This window comes from Hemitrygon akajei, chromosome 13 (assembly GCF_048418815.1).
Source record: "Hemitrygon akajei chromosome 13, sHemAka1.3, whole genome shotgun sequence".
Lineage (NCBI taxonomy): Eukaryota > Metazoa > Chordata > Chondrichthyes > Myliobatiformes > Dasyatidae > Hemitrygon > Hemitrygon akajei.
Window position 1 is genome coordinate 49,836,162 of NC_133136.1, and position 24,451 is coordinate 49,860,612.

A 24,451-nucleotide genomic window follows, 5' to 3' on the forward strand; every position below is an offset into this window, starting at 1 on the left:
TTAACCTACCCCAATGATCTTCACAATACTGAATTAGCTAATTGAATGTGAGGATATAAGTCAAAGTTTCATGAATCAAACTGCATTATCTAAACTGAACTGAATTTTTATTCAGTGGCATTATTGCTTATTTGAATAGGCCATTCATTACAAATGCCTTCAAGGAGGCATTCTGTACACCAATATACTTGAGTAGCATTTCGTGGATACTTTTATCTAGGAGATAAATCCCTGTGGTCAACTTAACATTTCTTGTGTTGAAGACATGAAGGCAAGGGGCGAGAGAGTGGGTCAAGATTGTGAGGTGATTCAGACCTTTGGTTTGCAGTCTGAAATATCACATTCAGTATTTAATGGACAATAGCAGGTAGAATTTAGGGGGTGCATCATTTTGAAACGACTTTCAGGTTATTTGCTACAAGTGATAATTACTAGGGTCTCTTATTATTCCTTATCTTGCAGCTAAAGTATTAAGATATTTCTAACAGAATGCAAAATGCAGTTTGCTTTAAAGAAAGGATATTACGTTGTTTTTAAGTACATAAATAAATACATGTACCCCTTTGGTCACAAACAAATCAAACTTTATGTTAGTTGAGTAGTTTCCAGCATTACAGAGCATGGCAGACAGCAAATCAACTCCCATCTATGATACGTTTTGTAATAATACAAATGCATACACAAAATACTTCATTAAAATGCATTTTAACAACAAAATGCCACAGCTTACACTGATTGCATAAAACAATCAAAACAGAGCAACACTTCATTTATGTACAAAATTCCTGACAATAACAAAGCTGTTTGCATCCCCCTAAATAAGAGACTAAAATAATGGATGCCAACATGCTCATTTTGTCTTTACTACTCTGTTTTATTCCCCTTTCCAGTAGAGAGCTCTTGTACAAATTAAATTACCAGAAAAATGCAGGTATTAAAATAAGAATTCTTTAACATCAATTGTGTTTTTTCAGTAACTACCATACTAGTTGAAGGAGGGAAATTCAAATATCTATCTAATCTGGCCATTTTCCTATTCTCAGACTTAAGCAGATCGCTCTTGCAGTTAGGATCGATCAGTTCAATTTACTGTGATTGCTGTCCTTACTTGATAACATTTATTTAAAAATATAAGCCATTTTCAGAAATTTAGATATTCTATTTTTTGAAATGTTGCTTTTAGCTTGTACCAAAAAAAAAATCTCTTTGGCTATCACCATCATGTAAAAATGCAACACTTTTATTATCGAATTATTTAATAATATATATATATTTCAACCAGCAAAATAAATTTGTGACTGTTTCAAATCAATAGGTTTAAGTGTTAAAATAGTTTAATAGTTACTCTACTTAACTAAGACACAGCTTAAAATAGGAGTAAAACATTGGTATGTGTGAGGATCACATTAAGGCAATGATATGGTGAATATTAATGGTCTTGGAATTTTGTTTTAATTATTTGATCAAATATTGTTTAAGAAAAAAATGCTCAATAAGATATCTTTAAGTAGAACAATTAGGTAGCAGGAGTTCAGGATAAATGGTTTAACTTGTCCATAGAAAACCTTTAAATAAATGGACATAGGTTACTTAATAGTATTTCTGTTTTGACGCTGAGGGTAATGACATCACATTTAATCACTGATTGCTCTTCAAATCAGCAGAATATGCTATCCATCAGTTAGGAAACATGACACAGAATTCAAACTACATTTATCTTTGGGCACTTAGTGCAAACCTTATATAGTATTTAAATAGTGAAGCCTGAGTTGCTCGTACTATTGGGCTGTGCATCTCATTCTACTGTGGCTGGCCTAGTAATGAGAGGTTTCCAGTGAAGAGTACAAAGTAGTGCTATTCATTGTATTTCAGTGGCTCTGTGGGATATGACCAATGGTGATTATTTAGAAGATTTAATTTTTTACTGAATATATTATTACATTGATTTTTGCAAGAACATTTTGTATATGTATGCCTGATTTCATGCATTAGAATCTATCACCCAAAGTTATGTGTTAAAATGTCTGCATTTTTACCGATTAAAACATTACAAACTTGCAAATTGTCTTTTGGAGAAACCAAGGCATTTAAAATATTACAGCTTTGTTAAGGAATAATGCAATTCATGTTAAGTGATACGAATTTGTTCAACAGAAACTATGTAAAAGACCTGAAATCATACATACAAAATAATTTTGTATCATAATCACTATTACATTACCATCATTGTTATCTTGAATGGCATTCTCTGACAGGATAGTGTAAAGTTATCTGATCGCCATGAAACAGAATGTAATTTGATATTTAATTATTTTAAGCAATATTTTGCAAAATAAGATACATTAGTTCTATGAGAAACCAAAGTAAGATATTTGTATTTTTTTTCTATTCTTGTCCTTTTTGTACAAAGACCTCACTTGCAATTGTTATATTTTTAAAACGGATAACCAGGGTCCTACTCATCCCAAGCCAGGTTAAAGCACAAACCAGCTTCTCATTTTATTGACTGAAGTAAAAATCTCAAAGCCTATTTGTGATGAAATGTTCTTACTTCGCTATTGGTAAGTTTCTTGTGACATTACTCAGACTAACTTATTGCAACCCATTTGATGCATACTTCATGGATGAAATATTTGTAATACCATCCATCTAGAAGTTTTAGAAAATAGAACTACCACGAGTAAATAACTTTATTAATACAAGTTGATTTTTAACATGACTGCATTTTAAGACCCATTATTTTGGAAGCCAAACTCCAATTTAATTAGGAAATTTTAAATGCACTGTTTTGCAGTTTTATTTATGATTGTAGTTAAACAAATATTGTTCAATTCCTACTTTTAGCCAGTCAAGAAACAGATTTATTTTCTTATTGTTGCCCTTCAAAGGACCATCAGTATCAGCCACACCTCAACTGAGGTTAGTGACAAGGAAGCAGAAAAGTGTCAGAGTCGTACAGCCCAGAAACAAGTGCATCAACCTACCACACCCACTCTGACTTGTAAGGACCCATCTATACTATTCCAATTACCAGCCCTGGTCTGAGACTGCTGGCCTTGGTGTTTTGTGTGCTCATCTAGATATTTGATTGTAAGAATCCTTAGTACCACCATCCAGCATGCTCTTCCTTAGATCCCCTCTAAATCTCTTACTCCTAACTAAACCTATGCCCTGTAATTTTAAAAACCTGTGCAATGGAGAAGTTTCCTACTATTTACCCTATCTATGCCCCTCAAAATTGTGCACACTTTTGACACATTTTCTCACTCAGCTTCTGCTCCAAGGCCAACAAATACATCTTCTGCAGTTCCCCTCTCAAAACTGAATTGTTCCATCCCAAACAACATCCTGCTGAATCACGTCTGCACCCTCTCCGGTGCACTCATTCCTATAGTACTGCATACAACACTCCAGGTGTGGCCACAAATATAATGAATAAATTTGTACAATTATCCCTCCTGCTGCTTTATTTGTTGATCCATAAAATCAAAAACCTCAGCATAGTAGCAAATTCAAACAACTTAAGACAATCAAATTATTATTTATTCTTTAAAGAGATCCAGGTTAAAATGCAGCCCTTAGGAAGACATTCACCCACATCAGGGGTTCCTAACCTGGGGTCCACAGCCTCTTTGCTTAATGGCATTGGTTTATACCAACATGTTCTCTGGGGATCTAAAGACATATGGATTTGTCTTAATCCTACCATTAGATAGTTGCCTCAATTATTTTTGAATTTGTAGGGATTATAATTACTAATTTAGTAGCAATGAATTGTCATGGCATAAAAATAAAGGAAACCCCTGACCTACATAGAGGGCCTACTCCAGTGATTTGATCACATCAATACGGTTGACGGATTTCCATACTAGCAGATGTACAGTAGTCCTTGGATGGGACAGAATAAGGCAGTTATAAAACAATGTGGCACTAAATTAAGGAGGTGAAGTTTTTCTTTGTATCTTGGCCAATATTTCTCCCTGAAACAACATCACTAAAACAAAACCAGAATTTTGGGTTCTTTTTCATTGCCATATGTAGGATCTGGCTGTATTTACATTTGGAAATTGATGAATCATCTCCTCCTGTCTTAGATATTTCCATGTTGTGGAGTGTTTGGGATTGTGCAATTCTACAGTAGTTAAGATAAGCATAATGCAGACCATAAACAGATGCAAAGTATGACTGGTAGTCACAGTTTCATTACAGCTCAGCAGTTAAGGACAACTCACTTATTTTTGTTACCCACCTTACCTGTAATAAATTACTAGGAAGAGGTAAACTGCACATTTAGAGAACGGGCCAGTGATAATTGTTTTTGATTCCATGGAAACAAAAATACAAAATTTCTTGCCTCATTTTGTAGGAAATTCTTTTTAATAGTTATGTCACTATATATTTGCATCCAGTTTGTAAATAATTTGGAGAACAGCGTGAAATAGACATTAGGGTTTTGATTTGCATGTTTACAGAAGCAGGCAAACCTTTAGAAACTGGGATTTTCCTCAACTTTGTTTAAACTTCAAGTTACTTTATTTCACTCGTTTCTATCATCTGGTTACTAATACTGGATTTTCTTTTGATTTGTGCATTCCTCTACTGCATAAATCATCAAAGAATATAACAAGATTGACAAACCAAATGTTGAAAGAAGAATTAATTTGAATATTTTTAAATGCCTTATAAAAGGCACCATACAACCATAGAACAAAGGTCTGACCTGCAGCTTTTTCCCTTGTTTTCTGCTTTTATTTCAGATTTCCAAATCTACTAGTTTGATTTTGCTTTACATCATGGCACATGGGTGATAGGAAAATAGAGGGCTATGTAAGAGAGAAGGGTTAGATTGATCTTAGAATAGCTTATAAGATTGGCAAAACATTATGGGCTGAAGAACATGTACTATACTGTAGTGTTTTATGTCTATTTAAGCCACTGGCTTTCTTAATGGAAATTTCATTCTCTGCTTAACCTTCCCAATTGTTTTTGAGCTTTAGTGCCAGAAATTTAATCAAAGTACCCCAAAACATATTCCACAGAAATAACTATATTCTTTAAAATGCCTTGGTATAAATTACAGCTAGAAAACTAATTTGGCTACTGTATTTATTCTAGGGACAATGTGTCAACAACACTCCCCTTTTCAACAGATATATTAATTTGAATTTTGAGAAGTTGCAACTCTGAAACCTTACTGGCCTTAAAATTGTTCCTATTTTTTAAAAATTAAACAATATGTTGCATTAGGATAGTTGACTAACTAAATATTCATTATTTAAACAGTACAAGTTGATTTACTCATGTTTAAAAGCAGCCCCAGAAAAACATTCACTTTTAATAAGCAATTTACTAAGTTTTCTTCTCTTTTCACTGCACAGGGAAAACTTCTCACTCCAATTATTAGAATATTTTTTCCTGTATGATTTAATAACAGGAATAAAAATGTTTAATTTCACCAGCTGAAATCATACTGAAATTTGGTTTAAAAAGGGGGTGTCTTGAAAATTAGATTCCAAATACATTACAACAATGGATCAGATTTTCATCAAAGGCACTGCACACTACAAGGGGACCAGTTTGTGCTTTCTCTCATTGGTCTTTACCAAAGCATTTTCTGTACTTTGCGTCCCTTTGTATTGATTGTGCTCATGGCACTTTGTTATCTAATATGATGTGTGAATATTCAGAAATTCTATTTGGTGCACGCATTCCATTTGAAAACAATACACACTGAAGTCATGCTGACTCAACATTTGTAAGGGGAAACTGCACCACAAAAAAGGCCACATGATAATTTCTTCTGCCTACCAAATAAACAAAGTTCGATGGGTTAAATGCCACAGTTGGGGCATGCAGAATTTATCACTGGAAACAGATCACAGTACAGAATACTGCAGGTCTAAATTACTATTAAAATATATTCCTTCAGCACTTTCTTAGCCAGATAATCCATAACTCCTGTAAGTTATTTTCAATAAGATAGTAAAATACCTGACTCAGATATTTCGGGAACAATATTATATACTTTCTTCACCCCTTAGCAAAAAAAAACCACAATGAAATCCACGTGCATTAATGAAAGGCATATTCATGATGTCTCATCTATTTTTGCCTTGTATGACACCTGCTAAAATTTTGTTAGAGGTCTATACTTCTTATGAACTCCTTTAACACTAACAGTTAAAGGAAACAGGTCATTCCCATTAAACACAAAATGCCTTCACATGTACCAAGGGACCATTCACCAAGGGACAAGTGAGCCCTTGCACATATCATATGATCTGATATGGAAATCCAGGCAGTACCATAGCATGAACAGTGGTCAAACCAGAATTACTTTAGCATTGTTTCAAAGGGCAAGAGACCGTTTTCCTTAATCTCATAATAACTGCAATGCCAAGCTGCTATTAAGATTTAGCGTGTTAAGCAAATGCATTCAGAATAGAATTATATTTCCCCAGTGTACATTTACGGGTGGCTGAATCACTAAGTTGTTTGTTAAGCTGTGATAACAGGAAATCCAGTCAATCATAGGAAGATTTCCTTTGGACATCCCACAGAGGCACAGACATCAAACAGGGATGGACGGGCAGGTGAAGGTTGGGATCTTGGAAACTATTTCTTCCTAGATTTCATCCATAAGCAGCTGCATCTAGAACTAAATAAAAAAGATAAAATGGACTTAAAATTTCCATATAATCACAGTGAGTTAATTTCTTGTCTTTATTGCTCAGCAATAATTTAGCAGAGTGGATCTGCTGCTTATTGTGAATTCAATGCTTTCTCAGACAGATCACCCAGTTTAAGTAGTGAAATTACAGAAAAATAGTAGCTGAATCTGTTGTGCTCAGCTTCTTCTTCTAAATCAAGGAATGCACCATGATCTTGTAACTATTTTCACCCAAGCCAAGGACGTTTCATTAAAGTGCTGTTTATTAACAAGTGACAGGAAGAGCTTAGTGTTTTGACCACAGTATTTTCCCATTAATAACCCTCATGTGATAACTTTGCAAATCAAGTCTAGTACTAATCTTCAATAATCCTTTGAAGATGGTAAGTGGCTGCATTTTTAATTCTCTCTCTCTCAAAATCCAGCCCATCGAACAGATGCAAACCTTGTACAGTATATGTAAACTGAGAAATCAGTCCATGTAAATGATTATACTATTAGGAATTTATAAATGTCAAACAGAAATTTGGGACATCTGTTGATTTCTTGTTCTTACCCGATTCAAGCTTATCGAAAAAAGGGATGTTACACCTGATGATTGTCATTACACATTAGTGAAAGTGCTATGGCAACTCTCTGTTAAATAGTTCTGGTATATTTGTTAATTTCAGGAGCAGTGATTGCTGAAGTAGGGAAATACAGGAAGTTCTAATTCGCACTTGTGGCCTCATGTTGTGCACCAATATGTTTTGCTCTTGGGGACACTAATCTTGCATTAAGATACAAAAGGTTTGGGTTGGATGCAATAAGGAACCACAGATGGAAGGACCTGATCCAGACTTGCAGTGAGAACTAAATGGATTCGCGACCTGGAGGATCCTCCAAATGTCAACATCCATGGCATAGCAACAGACCAGGTAAGCCTGTTACACTCTACCTTGTCCAGAAACAGATTTTTCATGGATTGTGAGACTTACTTGTGAACTCCTGGCCCACGCTACTTGCCTGCCTTTCGAACTCGCTCTTTCCTGCCCCTCTTTCCTGGGATGTCTGCACTGTCTTACGCAGAGAGGTTAGAGAGACTGGGCTTGTACACGCTGGAATTAAGGAGATTGAGAGGGGATCTGATTGAAACATATAAGATTATTAAGGGATTGGACAAGATAGAGGCAGGAAATATGTTCCAGATGCTGGGAGAGTCCAGTACCAGAGGGCATGGTTTGAGAATAAGGGGTAGGTCATTTAGGACAGAGTTAAGGAAAAACTTCTTCTCCCAGAGAGTTGTCGGGGTCTGGAATGCACTGCCTCGGAAGGTAGTGGGGGCCAATTCTCTGGATGCTTTCAAGAAGGAGCTAGATAGGTATCTTATGGATAGGGGAATCAAGGGATATGGGGACAAGGCAGGAACTGGGTATTGATAGTAATTGATCAGCCATGATCTCAAAATGGCGGTGCAGGCTCGAAGGGCCGAATGGTCTATTTCTGCACCTATTGTCTATTGTGTAAAATCCATAATGTTAAATACAAAAGAAACAATTCATTTCTTACCCTACTCTAACATGAAATTGAAATCAATATTCTAAACTCCAAAAATATTACTCTGAATTGAAACTGAGGGAAGGAATGAAAATGAAGATTTTGCTGTGTTGGGTTAGAGATAATTTTTCTGGTCCCAGAACCAAAGAACGTATACAATATTCCTAGTCCCAGACCATTCATTAATGAAAAATAGGTCACTATATTTTAATAGATTAATAAATAATTTTTAACTGACTCTTGCTTATGACAAAAGTGATGCAAGCAATTGGGAGAATATTTTAATGGATTTACCCTCAGATTAATAAAGCATTTTTAAATGGTTCTTGTTTATGACAAAATTAAGGCCTACAAGCTAAATAAATTATAATGGAAGATGATTCTGTGAGAAGGCACTTTAAGTAAACAAAATTTCAGTCAGCTATTTAAATTCCAGATCCTGCAATATGCAGACTCAGAGTTTTCAGTTACGTTGGACTAGAACTTCACAATTCAATGGAACTGATATAGTAATATGAAGCTTAAAATGCTGATATCCCTCATATTACAACAGATATAGACCATAAATTGGAAATGCTTGTGGACTGTTTGTCCCACACCCATTGGAGAAGAGGCTACATAGCATTCACGCCAGGGCCACTAGACTTTAAAAAAAAAAGTTACTGGCTGTCAGACTGATCAACACCTCCACCCATTAACACATCTCACCACCACTCATATTACCTAGTGTCGCATTTTATATATACATACACACATACATACATACACACACATATATACAATCAGTCTATATATGTAACAGTCACCTGTATATTGTTTTATAGGATTGATTTTATATTTATATTCTTTGTAGATTTTTTTGTTTTTTAAGCTTGTGTTTTTTTTGTGGATTCAGAGTAACAATCAATTCATTCTCCTTTAAACACATGCACTAAAGAATAACAAAAATGATACTGAATCTTGAATGAGATGTTTGTCTACTTACAACTGCCAGCTGTTAAAGGCTGCTTGACACATAGCTAGGTCTCATTTTCCATGACCATGACAGGATTGCTCATACCTATGAATTAACAAACAACTAAAATGTTACTGACATTAACAGTTATCTTCGTGCTAGTCATGCAATTTGTATTTACAGATAGAGATTATTTTCTGTGATTCCTTAGCCTGTAATACAAATATGTGAAGCAGTCTGAAGTCCAAGGAAATTATTAAATAATGAACTCAACTTTGGTCTCAAAATTATACAGTGGTTTTTGCACAGATCAGCTTGGTGAGCCTTTATCCCTCATTTGTCAGTTGTCTGGTACTCAACATTATTCTTACGTGTTTCCCAGAAATGCATACTATATCATCTCTGTAGGATGATGAGGCCCATGTCAGATTGTAGACTCTTACATAGGTTCAGCAGGTGAAGCCTTTTGGATGCTGTTCATGCCTTTTAAGACAGGTATCCAACAAAGGGTCTCATGCTCTTAATGCCATTCCAAATATTCTTTGTTCATGTTGAACAATCAAGGGCCAGGGATTCTGAAATCACTGTGGATGTTTCATAGAAAGTTCTGAGCTCATTCCTTGTCTGCCTATCTGGTAGTCTCTTCCTCAGAATTCAGAAGGTGTACTTGGTGGAGACAGGTGTCTGAAGTTTGTAACTAAGTCAACACTGCAGGATAAATTCGTTAGGCTGATGGAGGGGCTTTAGAAAGCAAACTTGACAAAGATGATTTCTGACCTTGGAAAGTTAGAAAGGAATATTCAACAAATAAACTTAGTTATTCTGGAGAGGAGAAAAATTCAGGGAAGGACAGTTTAATCGGGTTCCTCTGAAGGTTTTTAAATCAATGGAAAGTAGAAGGGAAATGGGGAAAATGCAATCAATTTAATTCAGGTTGCAAACACAAGGATACATTACACAAGTCATAAGTCTAGTATGATGGCATTAGGGAAAAAAATCTCTTTTTCTCTCCATAATGGATTTTTAAAATAAACTGCTTTGGATTATAATTGATGCAACATCAATCCAGACCATTAATATAGAGCTGAACTGATGTTAGCCAGGAAGTGAGATACTTTACATTACTTAATTTTATTTCTCTCCGGTGTTTCAGGCAGCTCAAGATCACAAATGGCAAGAGTAACATTTTGCAAATTTAGAATTGTAGACTTCATGTAGCAAGTAGATTTTTCTCAATGTAAGTTTCTTTGTGTTTATATCTGAAACAAAATGTTTACAACATACTATCATAACTCACTAGTAAGTTCACTAAGGCAACATTCTCTCAAAGCTTCCAATGTTAAAAGACACCCTATCTAAAATTTAAAATATAAATGTGTTAATATGTAATTTTTATATTCCTATAGTTGCAAAAGTTACTGTCCTATAGAACCATAGAACATTACAGCACAGAAACAGGCCTTTTGGCCCTTCTTGGCTGTGCCAAACCATTTTTCTGCCTAGTCCCACTGACCTGCACCTGGCCCATATCCCTCCATACACCTCTCATCCATGTACCTGTCCAAGTTTTTCTTAAATGTTAAAAGTGAGTCCGCATTTACCACTTCATCTGGCAGCTCATTCCACACTCACACCACTCTCTGTGTGAAGAAGCCCTCCCCCTAATGTTCCCTTTAAACTTTTCCCCCTTCACCCTTAACCCATGACCTCTGTTTTTTTTCTCCCTAGCCTCGGTGGAAAACGCCTGCATGCATTCACTCTATCTATACCCATCATAATTTTATATACCTCTATCAAATCTCCCCTCATTCTTCTACACTCCAGGGAATAAAGTCCTAACCTATTCAAATTTTCTCTGTAACTCAGTTTCTCAAGTCCCGGCAACATCCTTGTAAACCTTGACTGAATCTTCCTAACTAACCTCACATGCGGGACCTTGTACTGATATAAACTGTCATAATTTTAATTTGTACAGTGGATTCTGGATATTTGGGCAATCAGTTAATTGGGGCAACACTTAAAGAACAAAAACTAATCAAGAAAATAGCTGGGATTCCCTTTGTTTATTTGGAACTCAGTGTTCCATTTAATTGGGGCAGGAGATTGTTGCCGAACAGGTTCTAACAAGTGTCAGTTGTGTGTACTTGTGTGGCTGCTGGATGCTACACTGTGCTGAGAGTGAACAGTTTTTAATTAGCGTCAGTTGTGTGTGATTGTCTTCAAAAAGCAGTGATTTTTGTCACTGATAATTGGTGAGAAATAAGCAGTAAATCAATTCAGAACTGTTTGTTCACTGTGGCTTCAAGTATTCAAGCTTGGAGATGTCAGAAACAGCCAGCAGTGAAAATGAAACAAGTTAGGAACTATGAAGAATTTGAAGATATTGACAATCATCTTGAAAGTTACAATGAAAATGAAGATTTGGAGGATGCAATCATCGATAGAATTGTATGAAGGCAGTCCATTATTTGCATTAGGTGTCTGTGCTTACTTGTTCATTTACAATCAATCAAAAGAACATGGCAGTGTTGAATACCTCCTTCGATAACTATTAGGAACTAATACTCAGTTTTATAGTCTCCCCGATAGTGTTCTAATTTGTTCTCCATTTCATTTAAATACATAATTTGTTACTCAGTGTCTTTTTTTATACTTTGACTAATTCCAAGAAACTTCAGCTTATTGGACAGCTGCTTAATTGGGCCAAAATGACTGGTCCTGATGTATCCCAATTAATCAAAATCCACTCTATTACAAAAGTATCTGACTGTGCATATTAAATCATTTGAATTCCTACTAACAATGGTTGCAATTGTCTCATTTAAATTAATATGTCATTCAGTTACACTGTCAAGTTATCTAAATTTTAAGGTTTTAAGTACTCACCATGCTTGCCTTTCTCATCATCAGAAGTTCCTTCTGACCATGTTTGGCTGCTACCCAATAGGTGATTCTGGGACTCTCGTAAAGGTTTGGCAGGAAATGGATGGCCTTCAGCGACACTGTCAAAATGAGTGATTAAGTGATTAGTTCATTGTGTGGGTAACTCGAATCGATCTCACTCCAACCACTCAGCAAACCTCACTCACTACTGCAATTACCATGCCATGAACTGTATCTTACAGAGAATACACATTCCCGTCTGCTTCAATCAAAGTGCAACTACATAAAATATTTAATAACAGTTCTTACAATCAAAATTGAAAACTGCAATGATCAACAATTATTTATGCTTACAAATGAAGTCATCTAGTTGGCAAAAAAATTCAATTTTGGAAAACTTCATGCATACAATCAAATAATAATTAAGTAAATACCTTTTAGTATTTGAGTTATGCCCAGATGGAGTAGAGGGTTGCTCTGGGTCCTGATTCACTAAACATGTTGGGAAGGAACAGCCATCACCTAAACTGGAATTACATTTAAAAATTACATACTTCAAAATAAATTATAATTTATTCACAAAGGACCTGCAGTAATTTAAATTAGTTTTAGGATTGGCTAAACTACAATAACTTGATATTTTGATGTAATTAACTGATCCTTTAATATATAAATAAGCATTTGCTTTTCCTTTAGTAAACAAGTATATCTAATGCAGGTTAGCCTACCTGTCACCAATTGCAACCAACAAAAAGCATCTTATGTTTAAACACTATGTGATAAGTTGCTTGATCTTGTTCAACCAGAAAAGCAGTGAAGATGGGAAAGCCAATTTCTGCATATAATTTTTCAATGGTTTGGTATGTGAGGCACTTTACTGGGAGCACTGTCATACAGTAAATAATTGCTCCAACACACAAAATGGTGGAGGAACTCAGCAAGTCAGGAAGCATCTATTGAGGGGAATAAACAGTCAACATTTTGGGCCAAGACCTTTCACTGGGATATCAGGAATCTGCTTGAAATGCCAACCGTTTATTTCCCTCAAAAGATCCTGGCTGAGCTGCTCCAGTGTTTTGAGTGTGTTGCTCAAGATTTCCAGCATCTGCAGAATCTCTTGCTTCTGATATAATTGCTCTGCTGCAGAGTTCTAGAGAACCATGGACGTACCTTCAAGAACTCCAACAGCCTCTGATGACCCTATGAATTCAGGCTTGGGGGCAGACACGAGAGTACCGTTCAGGAGATTGTACCCACAGAATGCATCTGTCCCAGATGATATACCCAGCTGAGTACTGAAGATAAGTGCTAATCAACTGGCTGGAGTGTTCGCAGACATCTTTAACCTTTTGTTTTGACAGTCTGAGGTACCCATCTGCTTCAAACAAGCTTTAATCATACTGGTGCCCAAGCAAGTCAGGCAGCCTGTCTCAAAGACTATCGTCTAATAGTATTTATATCCATTGTAATGAAGGGCTTGGAGAGGTTGGTCATGAAACAGAACAACTCCTATCTGAGGAGTGAATTGGATCTGCTCCAATATGTCTACCATCACAATAGGTCAACAGCCAATGTCATTTTTTTTGGCTCTTCACTCAGCCCTGGAACATCTGGACAGTGAAGATGTATATATCAAGATGCTCTTCATTGACTACAGCTCAGCATTCAACATAATTATCCCCAAAAAGCTAATAAATAAGCTCCAAGACCTGGGCCTCAACACCTCAAGCAACAATCCTTGATTTTCTCATCTACAGACTTCAGTCATGGATTGCCAACGACATCTCCACGATCGTCATCAGCATAGGTGTACCACAAGGCTGTGTGCTAAGCCCCTGCTCTACCCGCTTTATACTTACTACTGTTTGACTAATACAGCTCTAATGCAACATTTAAGTTTGCTGACAACACTGTTGGCCGAATCAAAGGTGGCGACAAATTAGCAATTAGGATGATATTAAAAATCTGGTTAAATGGTGTCACAACAACCAGCTCTCACTCAACATTAGCAAAACCAAAGAAACTACAAGAGGAGGAAACCAGGGGTCCATGAGGCAGTCCTCATTAGAAAATCAGAGGAGGAGAGAGTCAGTAACTTAAAATTCCTCAGTGTTAACACGATCTGTCCTGGGACCAGCACATAAGTGCTTTTACAAAGAAGGCATGGCAGCGCCTCTATTCCCTTAGAAGTTTTGCAGAGTTGGTATGTTATTTAAAACTATGACAAACTTCTACAGATACACGAGTATCCTGACTGGTTACATCACAACCTGGTATGGGAACACCAATGTCCAAGAATAGAAAAACCAACAAATAATGGATACAGACCAGTACAGTACAGGTAAAGCCACCCCCCCCCCACCCCCACAATAAGCACATTTACAAGGAACGCCATAGCAGGAAAGCAACATCCATCGTCAAGGAAACCCACCATCCAAGGCCATGCTCTCAGCTCACTGCTGCTATGGGGGAGCAGGAAAAAGAGTCTTAGGTGCCACACCACGAAGTTCAGGAACAGTTATCAATTACCCTTCAACCATCAGGCTCCTGAACCAGCATGCTTAAATAACCTACGAACTCACTTTCAAGGATTCTATAACTCATTTTCTCAGTAGAATTCATTTACTATTTGTTTATCATTATTATTATTGTTTTATCTGTATTTGTACAGTTTGTGTTCTTTGCACATTGGTTGTTTATCAGTCTTTTTGCGCAGTTTTTCATTGATTTTTTTTGTATTTCTGTCCTACTGTGAATGCCTGCAAGAAAATGAATCTCAGGGTAGTATATGGTGACATATATATACTTTGATAATAAATTTACTTTGAACTCTGAAACAGTTAGCTCAGATTTTCTCTTCAAGTTGATGCTGATTGGTGTTTCATTTCAATGAACAAAACCTACATGTTTTTCTGCTTTAACACACCCAGTGTGGAGCTTCAAGCTTCAGACCACACATGTGAAATGGTAAGCGCAGTTTTCGGCAACATTTAAATTAATTTGCAGAATATCACAGGCTACACTCCTTTAGTTTCCAAATACATCTTACACTGTGAATGTGCATGCTGGAAATCATTTATCTGCTTGAAATCATCTTGCTCTTTCCCTTGGTTTCCAAAGGTACAAGGTTTCCAAACTGGATTTAAATTGTGAGTTTAAAACTTATTGGGCTGAATTATTAGAATTTGCACAATAGGTGTGAACTTTTGCACATGGGAATTTGTGTCTAAAATTTACAAAGGGACTATTTTAGAAATGGACAATTTCAATGTCTCTTGGTAGGCACTCTAGCTTAACAGATTGGTGTTATGCTGGAGAACTCAGCAAGCCAGGCAGCATCTATAGAAAAAAGTACTGTTGACGTTTCAGGCTGAGACCCTTTGGCAGGATCCGATGTGCATCACTTCTACTTGAGATACAAAGTTCTTTGCTAAAATGCAACTCTTTAGTGTTGTAACGAGACAAACCTTACCTTGAATGTAAATGAGATATAGTACTTTTCATCTGCATTTATGTATCTGTACATAGTTGCATACAGTTTTGGTCACCTTGTTATTGGAAGGACACTGTCAAGCTGGAGAGAGTGCAGAAGAGATTTATGAGGATGCTGGCTGGGCCAGAGTTCCAGGAAGAGATTGGCCACACTGGATCTTTATTCCTTGGTGCATAGAAGAATGAGAGGTGATCTTGTAGAAGTTTATACAGTCATGAAGAGTATGTATATAGTCTTTTCTCTAGGGCCAGGGTGTCCAAAACTGGAGGGCATAGATACAAAAGGGGAGTGATTCCAAAGATACCGGAGAGGAAACCTCTTTAAACAGAGTAGTGAGTATTTAGTATGAGCTGCCAGAGGAAGTGAGTACCATTTAAGAAGCATTTGGATAGGTACATGAAGGGAAGGAGCTTGGAGGGTTTTGAGCTGAACGTAGGCAACTGGGAGGATGCTGTGGATGGTATGGACCAGTTGGGCTGAAAGGCCTGTTTTCATGTTGTATTACTTTATAACCTCAGATGCATTATTAGTTATTGTTTAATGAATGACTAGCAAAATCTGAAGAGAGGGTGGCAGGGCCGAAGTCTGAGAGTGAGGTTTGGATGATTTAGGTCAGGGCATTTGGCCCACAGGCTGGTTCAGCTCACTGCTCTGCAGGTTACTCGTTTCTGCACTGAATTGAGGCTGTGGTCTGCAATTAACAGGCTTCTGTGGCCTAAATTTCGTGAACTTCAATTCATTGCTTGCATTGAGATTTTTCTCTCTGCACATTGGGTGTTCGGCAGTCTTCTTTTGTTTTAATGGGTTACTTTGGGTTTCTTTGTTCTGTGGCTGTCCAAGGATTTGAATCTCAAGGTTGTACTTGATTAACCTTGACACTAACAGGGTCAAAGCGAGGCCCCTCGCCGAGCTCCCTCAGGCACCTTTTCCTGCCCTGGTGGATCTTAAGCCCCTTCTCTGATGTTATCTTTGTCCAGCCACAGATGCAGCATTGTAGTTTGTGTCCCACCGGCGCTGCTGCTCTGTCAAATGCCGTGCTAGTTGTCTGTTTCCATTCCCAGGTCTGTTGCCGTGTAGTTTGTCAGTGAGTCATCTTGCCCCGCTCCCCCCTGCTCTCGCAGACTCAAGGGGTATTCTTCGTCCTGAAGTTTTCGTAGCAATAAATGGGTGGATCTAATACTCTGTCCAGCGATGGATCCTGCTGGCATGAGTAGCAGGCCCATGCCAGCCCCGATGGGGTCTGTTCCCTCTTGTCAGAAGTCTCCCCAGGCCGTTACCAGATCTTCCCCTGGTTGTCAGCTGCCCTTTTGCAGCGGTCACTGCTTTATTCCAGATATTCAGTTTGATTAATAGGACTGGATGTTACAATCCCTAAAATTTCTGCACTGCACTTGACTTGAGTAGAAGTAGCTCTTAAAGATGACCACTCGATGATGTTACTACCATTACGACACATCTTCAGTTGTGTACCTCGACATCACTGGGTGTTTCGGCCTTTTATCACAAGACACCCTCAGCCGAGGCAGGCCCACGACAGGCTGATCAGGCCTGGGTGTGTGTCACATGGTTAGTCTCTAGATGGTCACTTGGCAGCCCAGACAGCATCCCTTCTTTTCAGCCACAGCCAGTGACTGCTCATTTCGGTGGCATTAACAAGTGCTTTGATTGCCTTCCTATAGGCCTGCCCTCCTCCTTCCCTCAGCAGCCTTACGGAGGAACTGGCTACCCCACCCCACCTCAACTGGGCGCACTTTTACATTCCAGCCTCGCTCCTCTGCTTCAAGTGCGAGGTTGGCATATCGCAGCCTTTTCCGTTCGTAAACCTCATCAACAGCATCCTCTCAGGGGATCGTCAACTCAGTGACAAAGACAGGAGTTGAACCAAAGGAACAGGTCAGGCCGCAGGTTGGTCGTTGCAATTTCAGATGGGAAGGTAAGTTTCTGGCCTAAATCGACACGCATTTCCCAGTCCCTAGCTGCACTCAGTGGGCATGAGTCATGAGGCAAGGGGTTAGCCCCCGGTTTCTCTCCTTCCTGGATGAAGGATGATAATTGTGGGATTGTTGTCTGGGCATTGAGAGGCCTGGTGTTGGTGGTTACTCTCTTACTCAAGTTCAGCTGCCAAACGCCTCAGCACTTGGTTGTGTCACCAGGTGTATCTGCCTTGTGTTAGGCTGGGCTTGCAACTAACCGAGATGTGCTTGAGGGATGCCAGAACTGTGCACAGAGGACAGGCTGGGCCCTCTCCCAGTCAAAGATCTAGGTTTGTAGGAGAGGGCAGGACATCATATGTTGCTCTGATAATGAAGCTCAATCTATTTGACTCCATGCTTCACAGCTCACTCCAAGTGATTTTCCTCTGCTCAACACCCTCCCACCTCATCCAGTAGCCTCGCTTGGTTTGGGATATTGCTTTGGCACATCTGGCTGCTGCTTCTTGGTGGCGCACCTCTTCCACCACCAGGTGTCGGTGTTCAGTTGTAGCCGTTTGCCAGGTAGGTTTCATTACTCCAAGGCCAAAGCCTCCTCTGCCCTGTTGGACATCGCCCACTATGTCCAACTATGTGTTGGAGGGCAGCTTCTGCGTCCAGTACTGCTGCAGCTGGGGTCCACTTCCTCCCTGTTGCTAGAGCAGGAGCAACGCCTCTTACGATTGGGTCCCGAGATTTTTTTGAGTGTCATTTCCAGCCTTGCTTTGGCACATTTGTATTCCTCCACCAAAAGGGCTCCGTTCCCGTAAAGTCCTATGCTGCTAAGGCATCTCAGTAACCCAAGCCACTTCCTCACTTATGAGTTCACCAGCCTCTCCAGCCGATTTGCATGAGACATAGTGACCTCATAGACGGTAACTGGCCACATAAGTCGGGGCAGCAGTCCAAGCTGAAAGCACCAAAGCTGCAACTTCCCTGGGAGAGCCGAGTTGTTGATTAGCTTGAGGCCACTGATTGTATCCTGCCTTAGTTGTTCCACCTGCTCGGTGTCTCTGAGGTCTGTGTTGTACCAACGTCCGAGGCTTTTGATTGGTTTCTCCAGGACAGTTGGTATTGGCTCAGCGTTGATACAAAAACTTATGTCGGTTAGCCAACCTTTGACAATTGAGATACTGCAAGATTTTCTGGGTTTGATCTCCATTCATGCCCATTTGATGTTCCCTTGGAGTTTATCCAGCTGGCGTTTGATGCATGCTTTTGTTGTTGTTATTGTGGTCATGTCATCCATATACGCCCTGATTGGCGGATGATGCAGCCCATTCTTCAAGCGTTTCCCTCCAACCACCCATTTTGATGCTCAGATAATGAGCTCCATTGCCATGATAAATGCCAGAGGAGAGATGGTACAACCCACCATTATGCCTATCTCAAGGTGCTGCCATGTGGTGGTGTTACTGTGTGTTGTGACACAGAACTGCAGATCCTAGATGTACGCTTTGACCAGCTTTGTGATGCCCTCTGGAACCTGGAAAAAGTTGAAAGCTGCCCAGAGTCTTGTGAGGTACTGACCCAAAAGCATTGGCAAGATCTAGGAAGACCACATGCAGGTCTTTCTTGGCAGTTTGTATCTGGTGCCAGATGACATTTGAGTGTTCCAGACATCCTGGGAAACCACATATTCTGGCTTTCTGCACTGATGTGTCGACAAAGTTGTTGCTCTGCAAAAAGGCTGAGAGTCTTCGAGCCACGACACCAAAGAAGATCTTTCCTTCCACATTCAGGAGACTGATCTGGCAGAACTGACTGATTGTTGAGGAATTCTTCTCTTTGGGAATTAATATCCCTCCCGCCCTTTGCCATGCCTTGGGTATAATTCCATTCCCCATGCCACCTTCATTAGATTCCAGAGGTATTTCAGGACGCCGGGGGTGTTCTTATAGAGCTTATATGGAACACCATTGTGTTGATGCTGATGCTGATCTTGCTCGTTTATCTTTACTTTCCACCTCCCTCCATGTAGGGGGCCTTCCGTCCATCTGATGCTCAGGTTGGTGGATTGGTGGCATGTCATTTGGAATGGTCACTGGCTCATGCCTCTGGTTGTCAAGAGTGGATCTACATACTTTGCTGATAAATGTACTTAGAACCCTTCAACAACACTAGCCTACACAGAGTTTGGGCTATGGTCATATCACACACACAAGATGGTGATTTCTTTATGCAGGCAAGTTTGAGAAGAGCGCTTGGAACTTGACCTCCAGTGTGGGGGTCTAACGTTTTGATGAAATTTCAAAGGGCCATGTACTGCGGTTGATTCTGCACCCTGCATTTCTCTTGAACGTACAAACATAAGAACATACAAATTAGGAGCAGCAGCTAGTCACCCAGCTCCCAAAGTGTGTTCTGCCACTTAATAAATGCACAGCTGCTGATCAGACCTTAATTCCCCAATTCTCATCTATCCACGGGAAATTTTCAACCATTTGCTTAATAACAATCCACGTACCTGTACCTTTAAAGCATTCAGAGACTCTGTTTCCACCGCACTTTGAGTTCCAAAGACTCAACACAACAAAGGAACAAAACAGCCTAATTTCTATCTTAAATGGGTGACCACTTATTCTTAAACAGTGACCCCTGGTTTTGGATTCTCCTCACATTCAATCAGTCAAAAGACCACTCAGATTCAATCAAATCCAGCACCTCTATTCTAAGCCTCAGTTGACACAAGCCTAGCCTATTCGAGCTTTTCTCATAGCCAATCGGCTCATTTAAAACCCTTCCTTAAATAAGACATCTTGAAAACAGTGAATCAGCTGTGTATTATTTAGATCAGATAATATGTTATTTTTCCTAAAAACACTGACAGTTTCACATCTTCCCACAGTATTCTCCACTTGCTTGATCTATAACACAAGATGAAATCATGTCCATTCTATCTACAGATGAACGGAATCTACACTGTAATTCAGGAAGCAGTTCTCTGGGAGGTGATGGTAGTGGAGGACTAAGGCAATGACCCCATCTCCTACATTTGTGAAAAAGAAGATATTCCAGGGGAGCTCAGAGACCTTGCATTTGTGACCACCTTCAGGACTAAGACATTTCCAAATGCAGAAATACAAAGTGGTCTTTCCTTCTACAAATATCAGCTGGTTCAAATACAACGCAATGTGACAAATTACTACAACAAATTCAATCACCCAGTATTCCTATTCTCACCAGCTTGTATCAGCTTTGTTTTCCATTAAACAAAGCTTATGATCATACAAAATGCTGGAGGAACTCAGTAAGTCAGGTAGCATCTATGAAGGGAAATAAACAGTTGATGTTTCAGACAGATCCTTCATCAGGACCAAAATCATAATAGGGTTTCTGCAGAATTTCTTTGTGTTTCTAATCATTATTATCAGTTTCAGTGCATCAAGCTGTGGTTCCCTCAACTTTGAGAAGACCACTATCATCCCAGAACCCAAAAATAACAACATAATGTGTTTTAATAACAACTGTCCAGTGCTCTAACATCTACTATCATGAAGTGCTTCAAGAAGTGAGTCATGGCATGATTCAACTCCATCTTTCCAGACAAGTTCGACCCACTACAATTTGCCTACTCTGCAACAGGTCTACAGCTGGTGCCACCACCCTGGCCCTACACTCAGATCTGGAACATCTGGACAATAAAGTCACATACATCAGACCCTGGCAGTTAATGCCTCTACATGCAATGGGATCCTTGACTTCCTGACCATGTCTGCAATCAGTAAGGACAGGCAACAACACTTCTGCCATAATTATTCTAAAATCTAGTGTTCCACAAGATTGCATCCTCAGCCCCCTACTCTACTCCCCATACACTCATGAGGGTATGGCCAGATTCTGGTATACAAGTTTGCAGATGAGAACACTAGCACGCTGCATTACAAATAGTAAGGAAGGAGATAGAGAGCTTAGTGACATGGTGTCATGACAAAAAAAAAGAGCAGGTCAATGACTTCAGAAAAGCAGGCGATGCAAATTCTCCTGTCTGTATCAACAGTGTTGAGGTGGAGAGAGCTGACAGCTTCAAGTTCCTAGGTGTGAACATCACCAACAGCCTGTTCTGATTCAACCTTGATGATGTCATGGCTAAGAAAGCTCACCAACACCTCACCTTCCTTTGGAGGCTAAAAAAATTCAGCATGTCCCCGTTACTCCAATTTTTCTTCTTCTTATTATCATCATCATGTCCACGGACAGTCCATACATGGCCCAGCCAGAACCGGACACATTTTTGCGCCTTGTTGTTGAATTCAGCAAGACCTGCAACAGTACAGGGTTCCTCTAGCGATGGGCATCGCAGGAGATGTTGCATAGTTTGTGGCTCAGTTCCACATTCACAAGTTGTCGGGCTGGTTGCATATCCCCATGTGCTTAGTGACACCTTTGAACGACCTACATCAGTCCTGAGTCTGTTAAGACACTTCCTGGTTGCCCAGCTGCCATTAGCTCCTGGGGGAAGACTTTCATCCGGTGGAATTTCCATCGTTGGGGGTTGTTTGAGACTGGCGAGCTGGTCTTTCCACAAGGCGATGTGGGCTTCAGATGGGGTTGATTGTAATGGAACAACACTGTTCATGAAGCTCTTCCTTGACTTTAGGAGGCTGGGTGTGGGTGTTTGACCACGTAGAGGGTACCTCTCATCTGATGTTTGACGGAGTCATTCTTTCTTGCTGGCTACCGTTCTTCTTATATCAGGGGTAGCAATACGCACCAGGATATATAAGCTGTTGGTGTTTGTTGGTTTTAAACAACCTGTGATAAGTCGGCAGCTTGAATTCAGAACGGCATCCATCTCCTTAGCATGAGTAGATCTTTCCCATGTAGGACAGGCGTATTCAGCAGTGGAATAACAAAGAGCAAGCGCACTGGCTCGCAATGTTTTCCAGCTTGCTCCCCATTTTGTGTTAGTGAGCTTATTCAGGATGTTGTTTCGTGCGCTCACTTTGCCTTTGTCTTATTGATGTGGTGCTTGAAAGTGAGGCATCCGTCAAGGGTGACTCCTAAGTAGATAGGGTGCTCGCAATGCGTCAGTGTGGCTCCACACCAGGTTACTTTAAGCTGCCATTTGGCTTCACGGTTCCTGAGGTGGAATGCACAAACTTGTGTCTTTGATGGGTTTGCATGGAGGTGGTTTTCTTCATAGTAGGATGTTAGTTCCTCCGAGGCCTCAGAAAGTGTTTTCTCCATGGTTAAAATCAGTGCTTTGGGCAGTGATGCATAAGTCATCAGCATATATAAAACGGTGTGTGACATCATCTATAGGTTGGTCATTCGTGTAGATAGAACATAGAACATAAAATAGTACAGCACAGTACAGGCCCTTTGGCCCACAATGTTGTGCCAACCCTCAAACCCTGCCTCCCATATAACCCCCCACCTTAAATTCCTCCATATACTTGTCTAGTAGTCTCTTAAACTTCACTAGTGTATCTGCCTCCACCACTGACTCAGGTAGTGCATTCCACGCACCAACCACTTTCTGTGAAAAACCTTCCTCTAATATACCCCTTGAACTTCTCTCCCCTTACCTTAAAGCCATGTCCTCTTGTACTGAGCAGTGGTGCCCTGGGGAAGAGGTGCTGGCTGTCCACTCTGTCTATTCCTCTTAATATCTTGTACACCTCTATCATGTCTCCTCTCATCCTCTTCCTCTCCAAAGAGTAAAGTCCTAGCTCTCTTAATCTCTGATCATAATCCATACTCTCTAAACCAGGCAGCATTCTGGTAAATCTCCTCTGTACCCTTTCCAATGCTTCCACATCCTTCCTATAGTGAGATGACCAGAACTGGACACAGTACTCCAAGTGTGGCCTAACTAGAGTTTTATAGAGCTGCATCATTACATCACGACTCTTAAACTCTATCCCTCGACTTCTGAAAGCTAACACCCCATAAGCTTTCTTAACTACCCTATCTACCTGTGAGGAAACTTTCAGGGATCTGTGGACATGTACCCCCAAATCTCTCTGCTCCTCCACACTACCAAGTATCCTGCCATTTACTTTGTACTCTGCCTTGGAGTTTGTCCTTCCAAAGTGTACCACCTCACACTTCTCCGGGTTGAACTCCATCTGCCACTTCTCAGCCTACTTCTGCATCCTATCAATGTCTCTCTGCAATCTTTGACAATCCTCTACACTATCTACAACACCACCAACCTTTGTGTCATCTGTAAACTTGCCAACCCACCCTTCTACCCCCACATCCAGGTCGTTAATAAAAATCACAAAAAGTAGAGGTCCCAGAACAGATCCTTGTGGGACACCACTAGTCACAACCCTCCAATTTGAATGTACTCCCTCCACCACAACCCTCTGCTTTCTGCAGGCAAGCCAATTCTGAATCCACTTGGCCAAACTTCCCTGGATCCCATGCCTTCTGACTTTCTGAATAAGCCTACCGTGTGGAACCTTGTCAAATGCCTTACTAAAATCCATGTAGATCACATCCACAGCACGACCCTCATCTATATGCCTGGTCACCTCCTCAAAGAACTCTATCAGGCTTGTTAGACACAATCTCCCCTTCACAAAGCCATGCTGACTGTCCCTGATCAGACCATGATTCTCTAAATGTCCATAGATCCCATCTCTAAGAATCTTTTCCAACAGCTTTCCCACCACAGACGCAAGGCTCACTAGTCTATAATTACCTGGACTAGCCCTACTACCTTTTTTGAACAAGGGGACAACATTCGCCTCCCTCCAATCCTCCGGTACCATTCCCGTGGACAACAAGGACATAAAGACCCTAGCCAGAGGTTCAGCAATCTCTTCCCTGGCCTCATGGAGCAGCCTGGGGAATATTCCGTCAGGCCCCGGGGACTTATCCGTCCTAATGTATTTTAACAACTCCAACACCTCCTCTCCCTTAATAACAACATGCTCCGGAACATCAACCTCACTCATATTGTCCTCACCGTCATCAAGTTCCCTCTCAGT

General features: G+C 39.9%; 1 protein-coding gene across 2 annotated transcripts in view; it reads right to left on the bottom strand.

The window, feature by feature from the left end:
• Positions 1 to 562: 562 nt before the first annotated feature.
• The window catches only part of LOC140737860 (palmitoyltransferase ZDHHC2-like), a 91,291-nt gene continuing 67,402 nt past the window's right edge, over positions 563 to 24,451 (bottom strand). For both annotated transcript variants that reach the window (XM_073064593.1, XM_073064594.1), the window contains 4 exons: positions 12,479 to 12,571; positions 12,048 to 12,163; positions 9,192 to 9,266; positions 563 to 6,658 (listed from right to left, as the gene is read on the bottom strand). In XM_073064593.1, the coding sequence (XP_072920694.1) occupies positions 9,226 to 9,266; positions 12,048 to 12,163; positions 12,479 to 12,571 (250 nt within the window). In that variant the 3' untranslated portion in view covers positions 563 to 6,658; positions 9,192 to 9,225. The remainder of the gene's footprint in view (positions 6,659 to 9,191; positions 9,267 to 12,047; positions 12,164 to 12,478; positions 12,572 to 24,451) is intronic.